Source organism: Orbicella faveolata, unplaced genomic scaffold (assembly GCF_042242905.1).
Source record: "Orbicella faveolata isolate gen_17 unplaced genomic scaffold, um_ofav_v1 contig_36, whole genome shotgun sequence".
NCBI classification, from domain to species: Eukaryota; Metazoa; Cnidaria; class Anthozoa; order Scleractinia; family Merulinidae; genus Orbicella; species Orbicella faveolata.
In genome coordinates, this window is record NW_028301565.1 from 9,650,263 (window position 1) to 9,674,992 (window position 24,730).

General features: G+C 37.8%; 1 protein-coding gene across 4 annotated transcripts; it reads left to right on the forward strand.

The window, feature by feature from the left end:
- Positions 1-2,385: 2,385 nt before the first annotated feature.
- Positions 2,386-23,536, forward strand: LOC149102225 (toll-like receptor 4). Of its 4 annotated transcripts, none has more exons than XM_089274747.1 (11): positions 2,386-2,634; positions 5,880-6,015; positions 6,636-6,761; positions 8,067-8,149; positions 13,233-13,301; positions 14,139-14,178; positions 15,091-15,135; positions 15,748-15,783; positions 17,691-17,726; positions 18,485-18,589; positions 19,930-23,536. In XM_089274747.1, the coding sequence occupies exons 1-11, from the start codon at positions 2,491-2,493 to the stop codon at positions 20,394-20,396; spliced, it is 1,287 nt and encodes a 428-aa protein (XP_089130873.1). In that variant the 5' UTR covers positions 2,386-2,490; the 3' UTR covers positions 20,397-23,536. The 4 variants fall into 4 exon arrangements, with proteins under 4 accessions (XP_089130873.1, XP_089130872.1, XP_089130874.1 ...); XM_089274746.1 differs by having other exon boundaries at positions 2,387-2,634; positions 18,482-18,589; XM_089274748.1 differs by lacking the exon at positions 17,691-17,726 and having other exon boundaries at positions 2,387-2,634; positions 18,482-18,589.
- The last annotated feature ends 1,194 nt before the right edge of the window (positions 23,537-24,730 follow it).

Here is a 24,730-nt window from a genome sequence, read left to right on the forward strand (position 1 = left end):
TCTTTCTCGCCGTTTTCTTGCTCTGCCAGCCCAACACCCAGTACAGGCTATCGGTCAACCGGCCGTCGATAAAACCTGGACGATGATACATTTCGGGACACGCCGAAACAATAAAAAAATTATGAAAATTAAACTATATATATATGCGACTGGATTTACGAAATGAGGGGTTTGGAAAAGGAGTTTTTTTATTCGCACTAAGTGAGCTACACATTTGGATTTTATGACTCTTAAAGGCCTACAAATCACTCTATAAAGTGACTAAAAAAATGGAGAAGAACGCAAGAACGAAAAGCAGATAGTGGAGGAAAATACAAAGACTGACATTCCTTTGAATTTTTATATCGTGTATTTTAGAGTCTCCCGAGAAAACAATCGCCTACACCAGGGTGAAATTTCTTTTAGAGCCTTTTCATTAATCGAGATACATACATGTATACATAATGAAAGAACTATAAATGCATGCAGAATTAACTGTTCAAAAAAGCTAGCTAACCACCAGGAAAGTTGTGTGGAACTAAATGCAAGCAAACTGGAGTTCTTTATAGGGTGATATGCATACAGGCAAAATTCAGTTTAATGGATAATAATCTACTTTGGTTAAACTTGATTCTAATTTTCTCCCGGGTATTCTTTTGTGTTCCGGCATGTTCGTGGATGTTCCGAATGGTCCGTGTTCCTGTGTTTATCGACGTCCTCACCAGGCTTACTTTTCATTGAACAATCACTGATCATATCAGATTCATTGTAAGTGAAAGAAGTTCTGCTTACAAGACTCATGCACAATACTGAAGTGAAGTAATCGAGCCCAATCGAACTTCAATCGGTTCGATTGGTTTCGATCATGGTTGGTCAAGAGAACGCAGACGAACTCGCCAAAACAACAAGCCAAGGCCTTAATCAGTGGAACACAATTAATCGAACTCTTGAAGTTCGATTGGGTTCGATGGTTCGAGGGCCAAAAGTTTGACATTTTTATTCAAAGCCGGCACCCCGTTACAAGGAAAAGTTCCTAAATTGAACTTGAAATCAGATATTATACAAATAGAAGGGCCGCAGACATTAATCTTTTGCCAAATCTCCAATCATGACACAGCCCGATTTCCATTACTCCGGGTAAATTTGGGAAAGAATAGCTGTTATTGAGTCTGCGTTCAAATACTTTGTATATTTTGTTTGGAAAGGTAAACAAAAGAGAGTCAATTCAAAGCAGAATCCACTTTTTCCCGTCTCAGATATATGTCAAACCGCTGGGGCATTCCTACGAATTGAACGTCTCTTTTACAGCGCTGACCTTTTTTGAACGCTTTGATCGACTTTTTTTACCCGGTTAAAATTTTCGAGTTGAGTTCATAGACATCTTACGGTTTGCGGATAGATGTATTTTTGTCGATATTTGAATCCTCGATTAATTTAAAGTATTACTGTCGGGTAATGTTTCGTAGCGAAGTGTAGAATGGTCCAAAAGTGCAGTGCAGTACAATGCTCTATAGTGTAACGAAATGTAAAGTAAGTTCGTCCTGTATTGAGAATGTGTATTTTGTTTTGCTTTGAGTCGTCATTATTTGTCCGGCTTTTGATCTTAATTACTCTGCGTCAGTTGCTGAGCTGAACAGCTTTTAATTGCTGTCAGTTTTAATTTGATACCTCGTTTTAATGCTCTTATAGTCGACGAATATGTAAGTCTTTTTTTATCACTTTCAGTCTGAATAGGAGACGCCCTGACCTTTTGGTTTTACTCATAGAAGCTTGGAGGCACTGACATTTGTAAATTACAATTTGTTTGTCAATATATTGCGCTCTGTATTTCATTCGCCTGAAACTTCAAAAAGTAAAGAGGTCAAATTTTTATGAAAGAAAAAAAAAAAAAAAAAGAAAAGAAAAGAAAAGAAAGAAAACAACGATCAATGATTACTATAAAAACTGACAGCAGTTAGGTCTTCCGCCCTCTCACCCACCAATGCAACGTAATCATCTGCGGTTGGTTTAATTACGGGTCATTAGCAATTGTTATATCTCGTTTCCTTTCGCTACGTGCACCAAAATACCATATTGTCCTTATTGCCCATGTATTTAGATATAGTGAGACGGTTGATTAATTAAGCTAGCACATAGTGCGTGCGGTGGACGCCAAGGCATCACTCGTATGCAAATTCAGTACGAAATCTCAGAGAGACATTCTAGCAAATCAGCATTCTAGTTTTGAACTGCAATATTTGAACATTGGACTTTTTTGTTGAGATAATTTTCTGTATACAGGTCTCTGGGGGTTAAAACACAAAGAAATATTTAGACTTATCTAAAGACAAATTATGACGTCAATTGTCTGCAATTCGTCTTCCGCTCTTTGTGCGCACTTGTCGCTTGCGCGTGATTTGGTGTTAAAATAGGCGTCACTCGTCACGTAACTGACCTGAGTACCTGATACTAAGGCTAGACAGGAACATTTACTACGTCCTGTGAGGAGAAGCTGTCCTAGAATTGGAAACAATGTTGTACACCTCGGTTGTGACCGTTTGCCTGCTTTATTTTCTGCACAGTTTTGGAACTGTGCAATGTCGAAGCTCAAGACACCTAAACGAATATAACAATCGCTCAAGTCTGACGCGACGGTGTTTGCGGAGTTGCTTTCTGGTAAGAAAGATTTCAATTTTGATTTGCAAGTTAAAACATTGTTGTCTTTCTGACAGCGGAATTTGTACGGACAAGTGCAAAATACGTTTTGGGTAATGAAATGTTCTCTGTAAGAATACCTGACGATCGAATCTTAATACAAACAATTGTCGTGATCCCTTTGTTGCAGCGATATGTGAGCAAATGCCCCTCTCGTGCCATGTCTACGTACTTGAATTGAATTTCGTCATGTTTTCCGACGCAATGAGTTGACACCTGAAGAGAATGTTTCCCATTCAATTGCAGGTTGTAGAAAAAAGTGTAGGTGAAAACCCCTCGCAAATGCATTTTTCTTCTCTTAATTTATACAGCTACCGGAATCGATTTCGACTCGGCGGCGTTTATTTGACTTTCATTGTAAATCAATTGTAAATCAATGACGTGCAATATTCAGGTTTGGTTGTCACTAATCAAACCGTTGTCTTGTGGATATTTTGATGGTCAATTAAGGTTAATTCTGCGATTACAGCCTGGACTGCCCACATAAATGAAACACGTCTGATTTCCCTGGGCACGTGGAATCTACGGAGAGACAAATGTTACCTCATGACTAGTTTACTCGCCGTATCCTAGTATCATAATGAGAGGATGCCTCAGCATTTCACCTGGTTATTTTAAGGGTGTGGTATCTGCCCTTTACTAAATACACGCAATTATTTACTTTAAGACCCGTTTGAAGTATAGGATTTTTCATGAACCGAACTATAAATCCCTGTTCCAGGTCTACCACAAAGATTAGGTTCGACGGTTCAGTGATTCAAATTTGAACCTTGGTCCTCGAGAGGAGTCGATATCATTATCAAAATGCGCTGCGGATAACTGTGGGCTGAACAAATCAGGCTCCCTTTGGACTAGAATTACCACAACTATTTAATGGATTTTCCTGCTTGCGTGTTCTATGCTGAGTGATATTTACCGAATCCACTTTCTTTAAAATCAAGTCATTATTCAAAGCGAACGTGTAGTCCACAGAAAGACTATTAAGAGACGTATTTTACATACTGTATGTAGACAAATGCAAGTAATTAACTTTGTTCTCTGTTTTCCTTCACACGCTAGGAGGTGTTTTATTTGTTCTCTTTGGCACTCGTACGTGCACGTATTTACAGTAATATGACAAACATTTCCCGCTTCTGCGATTTGATTATCCGCGACGCCGCAAATTCGAGAATATCAGATGTCGCCATGACATGTCAACAGGAAGTTTTTACAGAAACAGTGAGCTTTCACCTTGGCCAAAAAGGAAAAGGAAAACGCAAACGCCGCTGCCTGATAGGTTTTAGTCTTATGCCTAATGATGGAACTGAAAGTTTCAATAAGCCTTGATATTTGCAAGTGTAAAAGATTTACAATTTGCAAGTGTAAAAAGTTAAAACAGGACGTCCAAGGGAATTCATACTCTTTTAGGACCTTTCGTATTTTATAACAGCAGTATCATGTCTGACAAGACGTGACAAACTTTGATCTTCTTTGTTGCCACTTAATCTTATCATACGGGAAATCAAACTTTCAGAACTAATGCACCAATGTTAACAATCTAGCTTGATGCTAATCTGTTGCGGTTTTCGGGTTTTTCCTCTGTAATTAGTATTTTTAAGCTTTTTTTCGGGTTGGGTTTGCTTTTGCTTCGTTCCTAGACCTGTTTATTTAACCTCTGTACGTTCACGTTGTGTACCATATGGATGATAATCGACGCTCCAAATCAGTCAAGTGTGGTCGATTTGGTCGTCTTAAAAGAGGTCTCTTCTAAAAACGTATATTTCTTGTCAACGCTAATATTGAAGGCCTCGTTCTAAGTTTAGCCACTCACCGATGTTTCACCCTCTAAAGTGCAGGTTTCCCTTATGAAACTCGTCTTCAAAGAAGCCCAAAATTCGACATCGTTGCCGTCATTGTGAACAGTACGCAGCAGCCAGGTTGCGTTTTCGTGATGTCATTCCGTCCAAGAGATTTTGTTTAAATGGCTTCTGTGAAGTGAATAATCGCTTTGAAGAAAACATTTTGCTGACCTTGTGAAGGATACAAAGTCAGTTGCAGGTTTTTCTCCTTGCCGCCAATTTTGAGTCGGACGGAATGATGTCACATAAACACGGCCTGGCTGCCAAGTACAATTCAAAACGGCGGCCTCCGAAGTCGCTTCATTCGAGACGTATTTCTTCAGGATAGCAGGCACTTCAGGGGCTGATATTTTGGTTGGTGGGATGGCTGAATGTGTACTATAGGCGAAGACAAAAAAGGAAAACTTTTTGGAGTGACCTTCTCCTTTAAGAAATTTTCAGCGAAAACAATCGCTCACTCCCGTCGACAAGTTCTTCTATCTGCGAGCGTCACTCCGGGACTCTCTTGCAGCCACAAGCAATGAATTGAGCTTGTCCAATACTAGCGTGCGTAGCAAGCGTTCCCCTACGAAGAACGTTTTCTTTTACTGCGTTCTGGCCGGGTTCGAATTGGAGCGAGAGCAAAACAATCGACGAAGCAGGGGGTGGTGGAGGCAAGCAATGGTGTGCTTGTCCGCGGAGCAGTGGTCAAATTCAACCACACCCATGCTAAGAAGTGGAAATCGACAATGTTGAGATGTCCACTGCAAAAACTGAGAATTCAATCGCAGACAACTCAGATATGTCTGCCAGGACAATGAAGAAGTTGAAGAACGGCCCAGACGTGAAGCAGCACGTAGAGTAGACAGAGAAAGGAGAACGTTGATTGAAAACCACTCGCTTTAAAAACGCCTATAAACAGTAAGCCATTCGGTCGTAGGCACCTCCACGGACAAAACATCTGCTTGAGAGTGGCTCGATCGTTTTAGTTCGTTTGCTTGTTGTTGTTGTGTCGAATTGAAAATTGCTTTTCGTGTAACAAGTCGAGTTATCCCTGTAGTACTCGGTCCCTCTGGATAAATTTTTCTAATAAACAAAATTATTAAATTAGTGTTTATTGCTTGAATAATGATTACCACAAAAAATACACAATGTTCTTCGGAGCTGTGTTCTTATTCTGTGAGACAGATTTAAGATCAATTTTATGGTCATCATCTACCCAGTTGACAAGTCTCATCACCATGCTGTTTTATGAAGTCACATATTACATATACACCAAGGGTAGATAGATAGATAAGATAGATAATCTTTATTTATCCACGGTACAAAATTCGTCAGCTTTAAAAATACCAAGTTTCAGCAATTTGATTTTGAATTCTTTCTGAACAGATATCAAGACATCAGACTTGCTTTGAGAAGTGCCTTGGAGAGAACAAGGAGGGCGATTTTAATTTGAATGCCACAATCCTGCGTATTCCACCTCATATAACTCCAACGTTAAAGAGAAGGAAGCGTTACACAGAAGGTGAGCACATTGAATATACACCTTGGTCAAAACATTGTCCACGGCATTACTATCAAATCGATCTCGATAAAGCAAAAGATATTTCCTCATTTGTTCTTAGAAACTCTTCACTTTATGGGTTATTCGTTACACGAGAAGTGCCCCCAGCAATGTTCTCTTAGGTCAGTGGCTCCTGGCGTGGCGTATAGCCTTAACAATTTGATTTCATTTGATAATGAATATTAAAACAATATAACTACGACGTTTCGAAGTCATCTTGACTCCATTATCAAGAAGAGGTGTTAGCTGTAGTCTCGAGATTAAATACAAATAAAGGTGATAGAGTACATTAGAATAATAAGTGTTTCGTTGTCATTGGTGTTTAATGTGACAGTGCGCGCGGTATATGTTGAAATAAATACTTTTGCACGTAGTCAGACTCAATACGTACAAAAGTATTTATTTAAACAAATACCGCACGCATTGTCACGTCAATAAAATTTCAGAAAAATGAAAGGCAAAAAGCCACTGTGTGGAGAATTTTGCAACTACTATTGCCAAAACCGGTGAAGAAACGGAGCTGATGTTGGCTTCCATTTCATCGCGTTAATTTGGTTTAACTTTTTTTGCGTTTCATATAGAAATTATACACTGTGAAGATCCGGCATTAGGGAACAACTCGTTTCCAGCTTTGAGAACCCCAAAGCGTAACCAATATGAAAACTCAACCAAGTGGTATCTCAACATATCGTGGGATCCCATATCAGGTAGGTGATCGTGTTATAGTATATTTATGAAAGTTTTAAATAATACTTAACACTACTTACAATATAATACTTGAACTACCTGCACCACGATCCAAAAACTGTAGACAGTGATGAGTGCTTATGTTATTACGAAAACACACTCGAAATACTTAAAAAGCGAAACTTAAACTGTACCACAGTGGTTAGATTTCCGTAGGATGCTAACATTTCTACAGTAATTAACTTTGCATTTGGCTACTTTTCCACGGGATTGTTTCACGGCTGGTTGTTGTTGTTCTTTTTTTTATCCTAATTGATCTTTCAAAGTTATCGATTCTTTACTGAGTATTCAGTTTTTGTTGATTTTCGGCAATTTCAGGAAGCTTTTCCATCATTTTCCATTGATTCATTACTTTTACTATGAAATGTTACTTTTTCAACTCAGTAGAGGCGATCATAACGGCAGCGTATAAATGATTACAAATATCCTGCTGCTTAGTCGGATTCAAATGATAATTATATCATAACTTGTCGCCTACGGACATACAATAAACGTTCTATCCATTTGTTGGTGAAGAAGGGGCGTTGTCTAAATCATTTTTGTTATGTTGTTTTTCGTTTTTACATTTTAATGTGATTCACACTACTTAGCACTACTTCTGAACACTGGTACGGCTACTTACATTACTAAAGAAAGTGGTTATGCAATGCGATTACTTATACATCACTTGCAATACGATACGATTACAGATGTAATACAATACGAATACTTATTCTTCTTTCTATACCAATACTTAAACTACTTACAATTAAACACGATTACTGATTCTACTGATGCTACTTGCATTGTTTAAATTTTACTGCTCCTCGTAGTGTAGGACAACGATAAAGATATTTATTATGACAATGATATCATAAGCGGAACTTCGGAGGTTATCCCTAGTTGACCAGAATCCTACCCAACTCAGTTTAATTACCTTAAAATAAAAGTACGGTTATTTAATTAGATGTTGGCACACACGAAAAAGGTAAATAAAATATAGACCCGCGAGTACAGTTTGCTTTCGGAAATTATCATAGACAGTGAACCATTTACAAGCAAAGCCGTTGCAATAATTACTGGCGTAAGGTCCTACAAATTTGCAAGTTTGTTAAGCCGCACTCTAGACACTGATACGATGGATATTTGCAAGTATGACATTTACATGCAACTTAACCCTTGATATGCTTCCAAAGAAAATTTCATGAACTTTCATGTAACTCTCATTTTGTAAGAGCCGAGGTTACACGGATATGATATCCTTTGTTCAAAAATTCCTTTGTTAGATTCTACAAACTCAACGGAATACGGCTTCTTTTACTGGTGTCATGATGGCAAAAGTAGCCCAGGCTCGTTAAAGATGCAAAAGGTAAGAAGTTTATCAATTGCTGACGCTCGTAATGCTCCTCAGATAAATTGTCCTGCTGTAGTTTCTACTTGTCTTGATAATGTTTTACTCTAACAATGGGCTTTTCATCCGTTTTAATCGATTAGTGAGACCATGCCAACACTAACGAGGGTCTGAATGGGGTTAACCGACTAGCCACAAAGGGCGAAAAATATTACTGACTACTGACAAAACTAGCGACAACAACACTTTTAACCGACAACCGACATGGTCCGACGTTATAGGGATGTTTGAATTCAGAAAAAACAGCATTTTGAATTTATTTCTAGCTCAGGAAATGTCCAGATCCTTTCGTGGGGTGTATTTCACCAGACGTAACGACATTAATTCCAAATTTGTATAGGTAATCATACGGTTTCGAGTTCAATTTGGAATTAATTTGCACGAGCTTGGGCTCGTGCAATTTCAGCTTTTTGAAAAATAGGTACCCAGAGGGTACATGTGTGGGATACAATCTTATTTGCATTAACAGATATACACGAGCCGATGACAATGATGTGGGATCCCACAGGTATCCCGCCCAAAAACTCACAAGTGCAAATTAATTCCAGATTGAACGAGAATAACCGTATGATTACTTATTGATAATATAAACATGAAAAAATTCGCGTGGAGGAAGTGACGGGATATCTTTCTTGAAGACATTTTTTCTCATTCGAGAAGACTTTTTTCAAAGTTTCTGTACAAAATTTTCGTCATCATTTTACGTGACATCACTGGCTTAGAAAATTTCCTATTGCCTTTCAGCCAATCATAATCCAGAATTACGATGTGTAATTTTCACTTCTGTTACACTTTTTGTCCTGGTGTTACACTTGAACTGCACTGCTCTCAGCCAACCAGAATGGAGTAATTTTTTCATGTATATTATTAGGTCAATTATATAATTTCCTGTCTTCAAATTACTTTAAAGCCCTGGGATCCTCCTATTCGCGGAGCAGCAGGGGGCTCATTTCTAGAACAGCGGCTCGTAATGGAGCCGACGAGAAGCCCTACTGTTGTATTTTCACTGCCCGTTGTTTGTTCATGCGGTCGGGCTATGAGTGGGATTGTTAAAGTCATCGTGAGTTTTTTTTTTCGAAAAGGTGAAGAGGTCGCCATCGAACGCGATCGGAGCCGGGTTCCGACTGACAAAGAAACTCATAAAGGAGTATCTGAGCTAAGAAAACATCTTACAGAGTTTTTAGGACTAAGGGAGCAGGCACATCAATATTGGAATTGGCGGTTTCTCGTTAAAGTTATTTCGCCTGACCAAATCACCTGCAGGCAAATGCGAAAATTTTGCAATTGTGACGGATGGCCAGTGGGAAACAAAATTACGTATCCCAAGGGCTAGGGTGGACCTTTATACTCGTTGTCTAATTTACCTCTCTTGATTTACTTCGATGCCACGCAATCGAAAGGAAAACAAAGTCACATCTAGAATAAAAGGTTTGGAGATTTTATCGGTGTACTATTGCAAACAAAAGTGGGGTAGACGATCACGTTCCTAAAAAAACAGAGTTAACGACGTTTAATTAAGTGCAATCAAATAATGAATTATTACAAGTTTTACACTTAGTGTAGAGTTTAAAGTCTTAAACTGCACAAATTACATAAAAAATGTTATAATTAACTTGCACTTTTAATTATTAACTGAGATTTACCGACAACTGACAAAGGTCGAAAACTTTAACCGACAACCGACAAAGTAATGAAATTTTAACCGACAACCTGACATGTGGACCCCCCTATTCAGGCCCTCAATCAACTTCCAATCAAACAGTAAGCAACGAGCAAACATTCAAGCACTAAGCTTTAAGCACTAACATATTCGTTTCTGAATTGGAAAGTATAATATTAATATTAATATTAATAATATTAATATTATAACTTCCTTGGACTTTTTAGTGAAAGTCCATCTGCCAATTGGATAAAGAGGAAGATCGTTTCAATTTAAATACAGTCAAACCTCTCCCCAACGGCCCCCTTGGTGACAGAGGAAAGAGGCCGTTGTAGAGAGGTGGTCGTTGTGGGGAGGTAGGGGTGTAATATGACACCTGTTTTATCTGGGTGAACCTGTTTTTTTTTTCATATATTTTTTAGCATATATAAACAGGAGCCATAATCGGGGACGGAGACCGTAAGTCTCGGGATTCGCGCGCACCTATGATATGGGACAATTTTTCTATTTTTAGAACAAATTGCGCCATCCTGACGTCATATATCCGCGCGGATTCACGCACATGTCAGGGGCTCTCGCGTGGATGTTGTCACGTTGCCTGATCAAATGGTGAGAGTTGAGAGATTCTCTTGCGTAATTTTCACAGCGATGGCAGGGAATAAGGCAGGGAATACGAACCAGGGCGCTTATATGTAGTTTTATGCTCTGAGCTAACGGAAAAGGTGGGTTTTCAGGGTCGAAAACAAGACTTCAATCTCGCGCTGGGAATGAATAATAAGATCTGCTCACGCTAGTTGTAAGCTTACGCGTATGCTTAAGAATATAGCAAGAAAACTCTCTACTCTGGTATCGAGTTAATTTGTGAGTTTCTGAGACAATGTTTAATCATAATCAAAACCTGTTTTGATGGTTTCGTACTGTCTCTGCTTGTTTGGTGAGTTTGCAAAAGTTTTTGAAAGGAAAGTCTGACGCGTACAATTAGCTCATTTCATAGTGCATGCAGCTCGTGCACTTTCAAGTCCGAGTCGGTGTTTTCAATTGTCAACAAATCTTGACAAAGATTTCTTTCGTTATCTTTTGTGCTGAGATGCTGCAACAAATTTCAAGAATGCAAAAAAGGCTACTAACATCATGTGTGTTTCTTCAACATAAGCATAGTGAAGTTTTACACTGCGAAAATGAAAATAGACAAGGAGTTTTGATAACTCGATCATCAAAATCGAAATCGTTATTCCAAGTTGATTAAAGAAAGCGTCATCGTAACTTTGCTGATTGTTTCTGCTTTATTCACATATTTTCAGCTTAGCTTTTAATATGTTCTCAAACATTTATCAATCTTAAACATATTCAAAAATTATAGAGCTATTATTGTTTGAGTTCGATGCAGGCTTTCACACGAAAGTGCGGCGGAAGTACAATTTGTCATGTTTACTGACTGTACAAAACACGCATCGGCGGGCGCTCTCATTCATCGACAACAGAGAATCTACTGGATTTTTACACGAATAAAACTGAGCAGTATCTACGGACGTAAAGTTATTAAGCCTTGATGAAACATCAAGTGTTGCTTACAATTCAAGCGAAACTCAAACTAGCAATTATTTTGTTTTACTTTTCGGTCGCGATAGACTGACAAATTCCTCGCAAGCGTGTGGCAAGAGGAGCTAGGAAACTATGAAGTCCTGAAGCTCTGCTACATGTAAATATATCCAGCTAGTTTTTTGCTGTGTAATGGAAAAGCTGTTAATCTTCAACATATGTGAAATTTAAAGTGGAGTAATGTACAGCTCATCTAAAAGAAGCATCAGTCGGAACACAACTTGGTCAGCGATATATATAAGCTTACAGCGGAACATACCTGAATTCGACACTGTCTTACTCCACTCAAACTGGAGCAGCTTACGACGAAAATACTTAAGCAAAATTCCAACAGACGTAAACGCGTTGAGTTGTGGGGCAAAAACATGAAACATTTCGGGAATTTCGGACGCCATTTCCCCCGCGCGACATCCGCAAAAATCCTCGCAGCATGTACGCGCGTGTGCCGCAGGTGATGGCGCAATTTGTTCTAAAAATAGAATTATTGTCTCATATCATGGGGACAACCCCAATACTAGAAATGGCGCGCGCTTACGGTCTCCGTCCCCGATTATGGCTCCTGATATAAATCAAAACGTATCAATAAAACAGAAACTTGACAGAAACAGAGACCAACGACGCGCGGTACGAATCACGTTTGGCGCCCTTTTACAATAAGAAAATGGGGTTTTGTATACACCTTTCGTCAATTACTGGTTAGCACTGGCCATTGACGAGAGGTTATTTTGGCAGTCGGACGCGTTTTAGTGGCCGTTGCCGTTGTGGAGAGGTGGTCGTTAGTGGAGGTTCGACTATAGATGTCAGTTGACAACAAGTCCTAATCGTAAGAACTTTGTTGCAGAAAGCTTTCGATGAAGAGGAACTGAGAACAGCTCAGTTAAGGGCCCATTAACCGATCTTTTCGAGCCGTTGCTAGGGAAAATTTATTCTCATATAACCTCGTGATTTTTAGTTACTTCAGAGTTATTTCATGTGTTTTAACTTTTTCATGATCAGCAACACTAATGATGACGTCATCAGGCCACGCCCAGGTCATGTGACTAATACTAAAAAAACGCAAAGGTTCCCAGGCAAATTACTTTATCGGAATTTTTTTGACTGATTTATTATTTTAATTTAAATCCTCATTACGCTATGCATAGATTTTGTTTCATTTCTAAAAGGTCAGATCTTGAGACAGTTTCAAAATATTAAAAAGTTCGTAATTTTCTGAAAAAAGCATGATTTTGAAAAAAGAATGCATAGCTATGTTTCCGACGTTTGCTTTCGAAATCCGTCAAAAAAGGCTGGATTTAAGGGAAAACCGCGTTTCCTTTAGCATTTAAAGAAACCGGAAGTGCGTCCGATATATATTGGAAGTTACCCTATCAGCGCGTGCGCAATTTACACTACCAGCACACTTCGGTAAGATCAAACAAAACCACACGGAGTTAGTTTTTCTCTTTCTATTGCTCTTGTTTTTCTGTCTTTCTCTTATTTTGTCTTTGCTTATACTTTTTTTACTTTGCATTTTGTGAAACACAAAGAAAAACATCGAAAATGTGAGCGAATTTGGAAGTTATTGAGTCATTTTATTTTCTGCGCTCAGGCTGACGTAAGTAACCGGAAGTGAAATTTCACCTCCTTAGCAACGAGCGCGAGCGCGCGCATAAATCGGTTAATGGGCCCTTAAAGTCGTTCTTGACTTGACCAGTGCATTTGTAAGCTCTCCCCAGATCTCCAATACTAAATTTAGCAGTTACATGTTTCAAACCCCTTAGGTCTACATTCTTCTCTTTTCAGAACGAGACGTTCGTAATCTTAAATGAATCCGAGTCTTGTTGGAGCTACGATATGGATTTTACATATAATGTAAGTTTTATATTGTCATAGTCAGTAACAATATATGTTTATGTATGGGTGAAATAAAACAACATGGCAAAAATCAACAAATAGCTCTTTCTCCCTCTCTTATTAAAAGTTGTAAGAGGTTAAGAGCCACTGCCTCTAAATTTGGAGAAATGACCAACGCGTAAATTGTTAACTGTGTGAATATGAAATCAAGGCAAGCTTCCTTCTTTCTGTACTGGCCTGTTGAAAATGAGGACGACAGCCTAATGAGTTCCGACGAGAGGGCTTTCCATATGCGTGGAAAAAACCGCCATATGAAACAGCAGAAGGTTTTAATAAACAAAATGAAACTGAACGTTGACAGCATTTGGAAACTTACAAGCGAGCGCCAGAGGCGCTAACTTGTAGGGGGTCTGGAGATATTTGTAAAATTATCGTTTCATGTATTTTTTGTTTGAAAATGGGAAAGAGGGCTAAAGTCGTCCCTGTCTTTTTATTTCTTCGAGGGACAGGCGATGTTTAGGCGTTGTTTGATCCTCGTTCGTCAGTTTAGAGAATTCTAAGTTATGTTTTGAATTGAAGAGAACGCATTAGGCCGAGAGCGATTAAAGGAGGCCTAGATATTCGCGGAGTAAGAATGCATGGGCACATTATTGTAGAATGTATAGACATGCAGTTTTAATAACAATCACGGCATACAATGACACTCTCCCTCAAATGTGAGATAAGAGGTCTCATATATTCGCGCTGTAGAATTATTTGATTATCTCATTTGCTTTGTTTGATATCTTGTTCTGGTAACAATGATTATTATATTTATTGTTCATTTATTTATTTATTCTTCCTTGCTGACAAAAGGTAGTCGTACTTCCATGTTTCCGTGGCTTCACACATAAAGGTAAGCCTGCGCTGATAGAGTAGAATTCTTAAATTAAAGGCTAATTGTCCTTAAAGCTAAAGGCACACCTGAAGGAATTTACTATCCATACAGGACAATTATGTAAACATTATTTTGTAGCTTTTAGCTGGTTTTCCTTCTTGTCCTCTCGTTTGAGGAATGGAAATGTACTCCCCTTTTTTACGGTACAGCATATTCTTGGGTCATCTAAGCTACGTGCATTTTTAGTAGTACCCATTAATTATTTAAAAAAGAGTAACAAGTGAGAAAAGTGATCAATCTGCTCTTTTTTAATCACTTATATTATATATTTGATACAGATAGAAAGATTATATTTTCACGCAACTGAGAAAAAACTTTGAAATCGATGAAGATTAATCTTTTAAGACTATTTTTATCGATTTTCGTTGGAGAATTAAAAATCAATACGAAAGGATGACTAATCCTCGTTTTCCTTTACAAAATTTTAGATGAGTTTTACCAGAATCGAATTTTTTATCCAGCTTTTATTGGTGCTTTTGATCAAAACTTTGCAGTTCTGGAAGAATCGGGGTATAAAAATGCAAAAATTGTCTTAAGAACCGTAATTGCTCAAATTTGAGCCCAGGACGCTAAAATGTATTTTCGATAGCTCAATGGAGGGTGGTTACTTTGAGAAAGAGTACTTTATATTAGGGATGGGCGCTAGCTTCTTTTGGGACACAAGTATTTGATTGTGATAAAGCACTCAAATGTACAACAATAGAGACTTGAACTCGAGAACTGTGGCAATAGAGAAAAGAAGGGGAACGGGAACGAGCACGAGAACGGGAAGAGTGCCGGCATGATAAGTCACTTAGCTTCGAAACGAGGTTCACTGTACCGCTTCTCATTCAAGGAAAATAAGCAAACCTTTTTCTTACCTTGTTTTAGAACTACCTTGGATTCACTCTTCAACGGCAGCACCGAAAATCACAGGTGAGCTATCCAAGAGGATAAAATGAAGAATAAATTCTGACCACCCTCCGTTTAGCAAGTTTAAGCTAGCGGATAACCAAATGTTTCTCAAGGCCATCATCAAATATTCTGAGCTACGGATTTTAACCACATAAGTACAGTACAGAGATGCATCCTGAAATACACTCTCCATTGGTGCGATTACCTATATATATTTAGTTAATGTATTTTATTATTTTTACTGAAATATTGCCTCATCGTGATTGGCTGAGAGCTGGCCCATTTATTATTAATTCTTAATTTGCACTGCAGTGCAAATTAACGCGCACGTGTTCGTAATTTTCTCAATCATATAATAAATAAGTAATCGTATGAAAACTCGCACAGTTAAAGATTTACACTACTCGTGATATTTGAAAATTCTTTCAAATTTTGAGAGAATTTAAAATATCACTTCTAGCTAGTGTAAACTGCTTCATTGAACTCGCATTCATACCTTTACTTATACTTATTTATTTTATATCTTGTTTGTGTAATAATTATTTAGGTGGCAGTAGGATTTGTATTTAAAAAGATATATATTAATGCATAAAAAGATGTATATTGATTGATTGATTGGTTTATTCATTTCAGCCACTGTGCCCACTACAAATCAAATGCGCAGTACAGGTAATATAGCCAGGAAGTTGAAGTTTTTATCTGTCATGTCTGTCAGGGCGTGTATCTAACACAACATCAGTAAACGGACTTCCGTTTAGAATCAGTTTACAATTATTATATTTATTTTATGTCTTGTGCGCGTGTAATAATTACTTAGGTCCATGTGTGTATATTTAACAAATTGACGACGTCAGTTTTTCATGCGTCGGTCCTGTTATTGATCATGAATTTCGTCATAACATTGTCAAAGTAGTTGTGGATCCACGAGCCGATAGCCGAGTGGGTCTGCAGACATACTTTGACAATGTTATGACGAAATTCATTGTCAATAACAGGACAGACGTATTAAAAACTGACATCAATTTGGTTTTTGCGATAACAAATTGTCGAACTGTCCTCTCTCGCTCGTTGACGCATCGCGTAGATTATAAATTCATGTGTCTGTTCGCTTATACTAAGAAATTACAAGTGGCAAGTGGGATATTCCATGGTATCTCACGAGAAAGCGCTGCATAACTATTTTATACCATGCCATAGAAAATACAGTGGCCAACATACGCGGGGCTCATGATGGGAAGGTTGGATGTAATACCGCCGAATATACAACGGATTTCCTGTATTCTGACTGGCTGTATTTTCTATGGCATAGTACAAATAATGATATAGTTATTAGATGAAAAAATAATACTCTGGATTCAACTACTCTTTGTTTTTGTTCCTTTATTAGTAGATCCGCTGACTGTCATAAGAATCACTGTAGTCCTGGTATCTGTTATCTCGGCGACTTATCTTTTTCATTTTCTGTCTGCCAAATTTCAGATGCGTAGTTTAGTTTTTTATTAAATCCATTTTGAAATCACTGGTTATCCTTGCAATCTGATTGGCTCTCAGTGGTGCGATTTATTCACGAATCGCACTATTTTTTGCTCTAAATGGCATCTTTTTCTCAGCCAATGAGAATGGGACAGTAAAACAAACCAACCATTCAGATTTCAAGATTAGTTTAAAGTAATCAACAAAATTTCAGGAAAATGAAAGGCAAAAAGCCACTGTGTGGAGAATTTTGCAACTACTATTGTCAAAACTTTGTTGTTATTGAAGCTTTTTTCAAAAAAAAATGATGAATTTAATTAATTACAGTTTCTGAATGACGATTATGAGTTCCTTTAGGCTGAAGACCTACTTTAATGGAAGTTCTCAACTTTCAGTGTCCATTTTGACGAATATTTTGGCGATTTTTCTTCAACATCTGCTCAAGATCCGTATGATACTGAGTTCAGATTAATCGTTTATTTGTAATTTGCGGATTAATGGGCGCGCTTTCGTAACTTTCCCAGCCATATAAGAAAAGGGTGATCGTATGAAAGCTCAAGCAATTTAGGACTTACACTATTCGAGAAATTTGAAAATACTTTGAGCAATTTTGAGAGAATTTAAATATCGCTCGTAATGTAAATCCTTAATTACACTCTCAATTGGTACGATTACCTATATACATTTAGTTAATGTATTTTATTATTTTTACTGAAATATTACCTCATCGTGATTGGCTGAGAGCTGGCCCATTTATTATTAATTCTTAATTTGCACTGCAGTGCAAATTAACGCGCACGTGTTCGTAATTTTCTCAATCATATAATAAATAAGTAATCGTATGAAAACTCGCACAGTTAAAGATTTACACTACTCGTGATATTTGAAAATTCTTTCAAATTTTGAGAGAATTTAAAATATCACTTCTAGCTAGTGTAAACTGCTTCATTGAACTCGCATTCATACCTTTACTTATACTTATTTATTTTATATCTTGTTTGTGTAATAATTATTTAGGTGGCAGTAGGATTTGTATTTAAAAAGATATATATTAATGCATAAAAAGATGTATATTGATTGATTGATTGGTTTATTCATTTCAGCCACTGTGCCCACTACAAATCAAATACGCAGCACAGGTAATATAGCCAGGAAGATGAATTGAAGTTTTTATCCGTCATGTCTGTCAGAGCGTGTATCAAACACAATATCAGGAAACGGGCTTCCGTAAAGAATCAATTTCTTGGTTTTCACCTGACGTCACGGCGGCCATGTTGGAGCCAAAAATTTAACCTCTGGAAATTAAACTCTATTTTTATGCAAATCTTTTCTTTGTTTCGGTGAGAAAACACGGCTGTTGATCCCGTGAGTGAAAACCAAGAATTCATTATATTTATTTCATGTCTTGTGTGCATGTAATAATTACTTAGGTCCATGTGTGTATATTAAACAAATCGAATGTGGTTTAGCGTTGTCTGTACTCTTATCGACAACGATATACGTCATCACAGTGGTCAAAATGTTGTGGACTCACGAGGCGCAGCGTCGATATCACGGGATATCCCACGAGTAACTTTTTTTTTCTTGGTATACACACAAGCTTTTAGGTGAGTGTGCATACTAAGAAAATACAAGTGACAAGTGGAATATTCCACGGTATCCCACGAGAGAGTGTTGCATAACTTTATACCATGCCATAGAAGATACAGTGGCCAACATAGGCCGCGCGGCTAGTGATGGGAAGGTCGGATGTAATACCGCCGAATTTACAACGGATTTCCTGTATTCTGATGGGCTGTATTTTCTATGACATGGTATAAATAATGATATAGTTATGTAGATGAAAAAATAATACTCTGGATTTAATTACCCTTTGTTTTTGTTCCTTTATCAGCAGTTCTTCTGACTGTCATAGGAATCATTGTAGTCCTGGTATCTGTTATCTCGGCGACTTACCTTTTTCTCCGCAAAAGAAGAAGGGATAACCGTGACTTGTCAATAGGTTCGTGCCCGTGTTAATGAAGTGCGTTTTAAGTTTCAAATTCGATATCAATACAAACAAGTTCATTTCGTTTGCTTGTTAATACTGACAATACACTTCATCCACAGTTGGGTTGAAATATTTACACAAGGACACAACACTATTTGGGAACAGGAGACTATGATCTGACCAGATAATAACTGGGGGGGATGGGGGTACTCCCAGAAACATTGGGTCTGGGTGTGCGGCCGAGGGCTTTCCACAAGTTGCGCGAGATTTCCCAAAAGGTTGCTCAAAAGTTGCTCAAAAGTTGCTTTTTGTAACGAAAGTTACTCAAAAGTTACTCCAAAAAAAAAACACAAAAAAGTTTTGTTGCTCTCTTCCTTTATTTGTCTGATGCAAAAGTACAACAAAACTAAGATTTCTAAACATTTTGTACAATTTTGCGGCGTAACCAGCGTTGCTAAATACCTTTTCCTTATTTAAAACCAAAAATTGTATGCGTAAAGACTACGCATCGATATTGATATTAATCTTGTAAAAATTCTTCACCTGAGACACTCGAGTCCTTCGCCCGCCATTTTGAATTAAAAAAAACCGCTGACCTAGCAGCCCGGCTACATACATCTTACACTCATGATCTGCCGCAGGGGGGAGGGGTATCTGGCTCCTTTTTCACAGGAAGTTAATAAATTGTCTACTAACACATTTTGAAATATGACAGGAAGGTCAATTTAAGCAATTAAAAGCTGTTCCGATTTCTCAGAATTGATAGAAAACTAGAAATTGCTCTGAATGCAAAAAGCTGCTCGAAATGAAAAAAAGTTGCCCGAAATACCAGAAGTTTCCTAAAAGTTGCCGAGCAACTTGTGGAAAGCCCTAGTGCGGCCCGCTTCCCAAAAACCTTATCCTATATTTATGACCAAAATCTGCGATTTTCGATTTTTCTCACCCTATTTGACTTGACAAAAATTTTGATTCCCTATTTATGACCGTTGCGGCTGGAACAATTGCTCTAAACATAATTTGTGAAGCTTTTGTTGATGGTCCTATCGATATATAATGATAAGAGAGTAGCTTGCTCGAAAAAAACATGCCCAGTTCAAGACTAGAGTGCAAAACTCAAACCCTATTTATGACCAAAAGGGCCATGTAAGAGGATAATAATAGTACTTGGTGGGAAATATTAAATTTGAAAGTTTAAGCTACAAAATATTACATACAATCTGTAGTCCCAGCTTGTCTGTCTGTTTGTTTTTGTATTTTTTTATACGGCCACTCCGTATGGTGATCTGAGTTTGTTTTTCTTAAATATGACTGTGATTGCTTTTTCTCTACATTCAAATATCCTATGTTTGCAGATGATGCTGATTACGACGCCTTCATAATATTCAACCAGCATGACCAAAAATGGGTAGATGAAACCCTTCTGCCAATCCTGGAGAAGGAGTTTCAATACAAGTGTTGTGTCCACTACCGAGATTTTGTTCCAGGAGAGCATTTTGTAGTAAATATGACAGAGAGCGTTCGCAAGAGTAGAAAAGTAATTGCTGTCATATCCAAGACCTTCTTCTCAAGCCAATGGTGTAATTTCGAGCTACAACAAGCTATATATCAGCACTTGAAGATAGGAGACAACGGCGTTATTGTTATAAAAATCGATAATGTTTCTACTGAGATGTTCCCGAAGGCTATCCAAACGAAATCTTTTATCGATTATTCAAACAGAATCGAGAGACCATTTTTTAAGGCGAGGTTGTTAAAGGTCTTAGAATCCAGCAGCAACGCGTGTAAAAAGGAAATGATTCCGATGCTAATTGATGGCTAGTGCGTGGCTCTGTTAAGGGATCGGAGGTTTCACGGTTCGGCGCATGCCCAAGCATTCGCGCCAGTATAGTAACTTGTTTCGTATTCTTATTGAGGGACATTTTTTTTTTAGCAGTTACAGACTATCATTTGGGTATGCAGAATGACTGATGCCCAAATTTAGCGGAAGATATCAACAGATTTACGTATAGGAAAGATCGAATTTAGCATTGAACATCGAACTGTTATTCGGGCCGAACGATTTATTCTGGACACACGCACGCGTTATTTACTCGCACCCGATTGGTTCATAAACCTTGGAATTGAGTGGTGCTTGGGAGTTGGTAAATACCAAAACAATACTGATGAGAAACACCTCTATCGGAGCGTGGACGCGACCGACCGCGCAACTTTCAAAGAAAAATTTCGCTGAATCAAATAGGCTCATGTTCCTGCTTGCTTATACATGCGCCGAGCCGTGAAGCAATCCCCTTACATCATTCGCTATACCTAGGCAGACGCTCTTTGGGGTCGTCATGCAATCTTCCTTAAAAATAAGCATGGTTCTTTATAAAAACGAGTGATTTGTATCGACTCTTAAATGACAATGCAGAGAAATTCCTTATTGTTTTTCAAGAGGGCACGGTAACAAATCCTGCAATCTGATTGGTTCTTAGCGCGTTCCGGATTTTCTTATCTCTGAAAGCTTTCGCAGCGGGTGAAATCGTCGTGTTGATCAATTTTCGTGAGCGAACTAGCGGTAATCGTGAACCTTTGCCCTTTTTACACTTCCATCGACGATTAATCTACACAAGTTTGTCTCTATTCGCTTAAAAATGGCAAGGAAAGTCACTATAAGTAAATTCAAACAAGTGTTTTATTTGTGAGAGTTGTTTTGGTTCGGTGCTGTAATGGCGCGTAATCTTGTTGTTCTCTCGACCTACAAATGATTTTAACTAAATCATGAGTCAATTTCAGCCGAGTTTACCTCTTTGATCGTTCGTGTATTTCAGAGAGTTTTAGTGGAATACACTTAACTATTCAATTTCCGGTATAAAAACCTGGTTTCAAGTGATTCGCAGCGACTGACAAAAATTGTTTTTGTAGTACAACTTCAAACTTTACACAAAATTTCACACCGTAAAACAATTTTGTAGAACTTAAGTGGTGAATTATATCCACTAAATATTATTTGTAAGAAATGTATCTGCTCTCGACATGCTTTTGTGAGACTGAAAGCTTAACCATGATAGGCTTGAAATCCTAACTTGAGATCTTAGCTCAAAATCCTGATAAATTTGAAAGCCAGACTCAAAATTCTAACTCAAGACTTTATTGTAATAGTGACTTGAATAATAGGTATCCTTCTGGCAATATTATTTTGAGTTGTCATTAGGTTTGCCGGCATTTTGAACATGGTGAACAGTGTTAAATTGATGTCTGTCTCTGACCATGTAGAACCCAATACATTAGACTTGAAAGTTCAAAGATTTTTGGTAACATGTCAGAGAAAGTCTTTATACTAATATTAACGGGTTTGTTTTACATCCTGGGCAAGTTTCTTCAATTTTTAAAGGGTGATAATCTTTTAACAACAAAGTGGTGTTTTTTTCAGAAGTGTATCTACAGAGGTATCAATTGGTTATATTTATTAAATCCATTTTGAAATCACTGGTTATCCTTGCAATCTGATTGGCTCTCAATGGTGCGATTTATTCACGAATCGCACTATTTTTTGCTCTAAATCGCATCTTTTTCTCAGCCATTGAGAATGGGACAGTAAAACAAAACAACCAATCAGATTTCAATATTAGCTTAAAGTAAACAATAAAATTTCAGGAAAATGAGAGGCAAAAAGCCATTGTGTTGAGAATTTAGCAACTACTATTGCCAAAACTTTGTTGTTCTTGTTGTTTTTTTTCCAAAAAAATTGACGAATGTAATTAATTACAGTTTCTAAATGAGGATTATGAGCTCCTTCAGGCTGAACACCTACTTTAATGGAAGTTTCCAACTTTCAGTGTCCATTTTGACGAATATTTTGGCGATTTTTCTTCAACATCTGCTCAAAATCCGTATGATACCGAGTCCAGTAAAACATAAACAAACGAAAACCACACAACAACAAATTCAGGGCCATCTCAAGAAGGTAGATTTTTCCAGGTTTCCGGTAGTTTCAAACGAAGCAACAAAAGAGCTCAGCTCTGTCGCTGTGAATAAACATAGTCAAAATATGCCCCGCGCCACAAAACAGTGAATGAATGAACGTCTGCTGGTGCTAGTCCCCCCATCTTGGAAATATCTTGAAACAAATGGCGCCGCAAGAACTTGACAAGGTCCTGAGTATTGAGTCCTTCGCCGAGGTCACAAAAAGAAACGGAGATGATAACGAGCTGGACTCCCTTAAAATCATGCCAGTAAACGGTATGAAAGAAAAAAAAAAAACGTACCATCCACTGGGCATCGTGCACTCGAGTTTCACAACCCAAAAGAAATCCATCGCAGAATTACGCAGGATGCACCTTCAAATTCCTTCTCCAAAGACAATGAAAAGTCTCAGCCTCAACCACAGAAGAAAGAAAGACCTTCCATCATTGATTCAGGCGACGAGAATTGAACTCTTATACCTGAAGTAGACTATTTTCGTTCTCACTTCAAAACCGCTTGTTTCTTTGTCATGCTAGGATGAGTTTTCGTCACATGACATCGTTTTGCATACTAAATGAGACGTAAAGGCGTTTCCGGTTCCGCTTTTTTTTTAACAATCCGGCTACTGGAACAATACATCAAAAATCTAAAAATTAAGGCGATAAAATTGTGCGATTTCAAAATGGATCTAATAAAGTGGCAATTGAACTTCGTGTCGTGCAATTTTGGTCTGAAATCATACTTGTGATTTCAGACCAAATTGCACTCCACTCGGTTCAATTACCATTATTAATAGTTGCTTTAGTTGACTTGAAAAGTCTGAATTAAGAGTACTTTTACAATTACCACATTTTTCCTAAGTTAGATGCAATGAGTTACTGTTCTATTTTAAACTTATACATTGATGATTGCATATTCGTAAACTGTACTTAGCGTCTGCGGTGCCAAGGAACTACATGTATCTTATTGAGTCTGTTTTATTGCATTTTACAATAAATGATTACATGACTGTAACTTGTGGCTTGCGTTTAATTTTTTCACTGGAGAAGATACGAGTTGAAAGAGAAATGTTCCAGCTTTGTAACTACTTACCGACGTGCTATATTACTTTAACTGAAGTTACACGAGTATTTCATTTCAAACAAAGTGCTTGAGCTTAGTGGAGTGCTGAAAAGAACAAAATGCGGACGATATTGGGCTTGCATTTACGTGGCTTTGATGCGCATAAAGCCGTATAGTCCATGGGCCGGGACCCCAAAAAAATAACATTTCGGTACCACTCAGGGGGAGTAATGCTACCATATATTTTTGAAAACTGCAATTACTCTAGTTTCATATTATGTGTGATAGCAATGCTAAATGAGTAGCTTAATAGGATTTATCACGTGACAAAGTGACGTCACTCATTTCTACAGAATCATCAGGATACAAGCAATGACTGCTTAAAAGTAGTATTTTCCTGCTCAGTAACCATACGTAAAGGGTACTTTATATGTGCAATGATGGAAATTTCTGCCAGATGAGTTTTTAAAGCACTTAGTTAAAACTTACATGAGCTTTAAGGATTTTGCTTCCATGGCAACGCTGAAAAATATTTACATTTCAACAGAAGAACTTTTAAGAATTTTTTTAATGCGTTGATCTCGCAGATTTTTCACCAAACGAAAGCAGGAGAAAATAAGTGATTCACAACCAACGATTTGGTGAGATGCAATTGCTACCAAGACAGTGGTTCTCAACCAATACCTGTCAGCCATCTTGGATCCGCCATCTTCGCTGTTAAAACACTATTATTCTAAAGCAGAATGTGGCAAAAGTGTTTGAAAATTGAAAGCATTTTCTCTTTTGATTCAAAGCACTCATTATGCAATTAAAAAACTTTTGAAAAGCTTCCTTATGTTGGAGAAGCCCAAAAAATTATAAGAAATTGAGAAATATTGCCATAAAAAGAAAGCACGATTCACGAGGAGGAGTAATCGTTTCACAACTTCCTCCACACCATCTTCTTAATCTAGCTTAACGGATTATTTCTATTGATATTTAAAATGCCTTAATTTTCCTGATCTTCCTCGTCATCAGAGCATTGTTCATCAAGAATCTCCTCATCCTCAGCACTATTAGGGAGTTTAAGAAAACCACGACGGCAACGGCAACGAGAACGTCACCAAACAAGAGGTTTAATGAGCAAAACAATTAGAGACCTTAAGC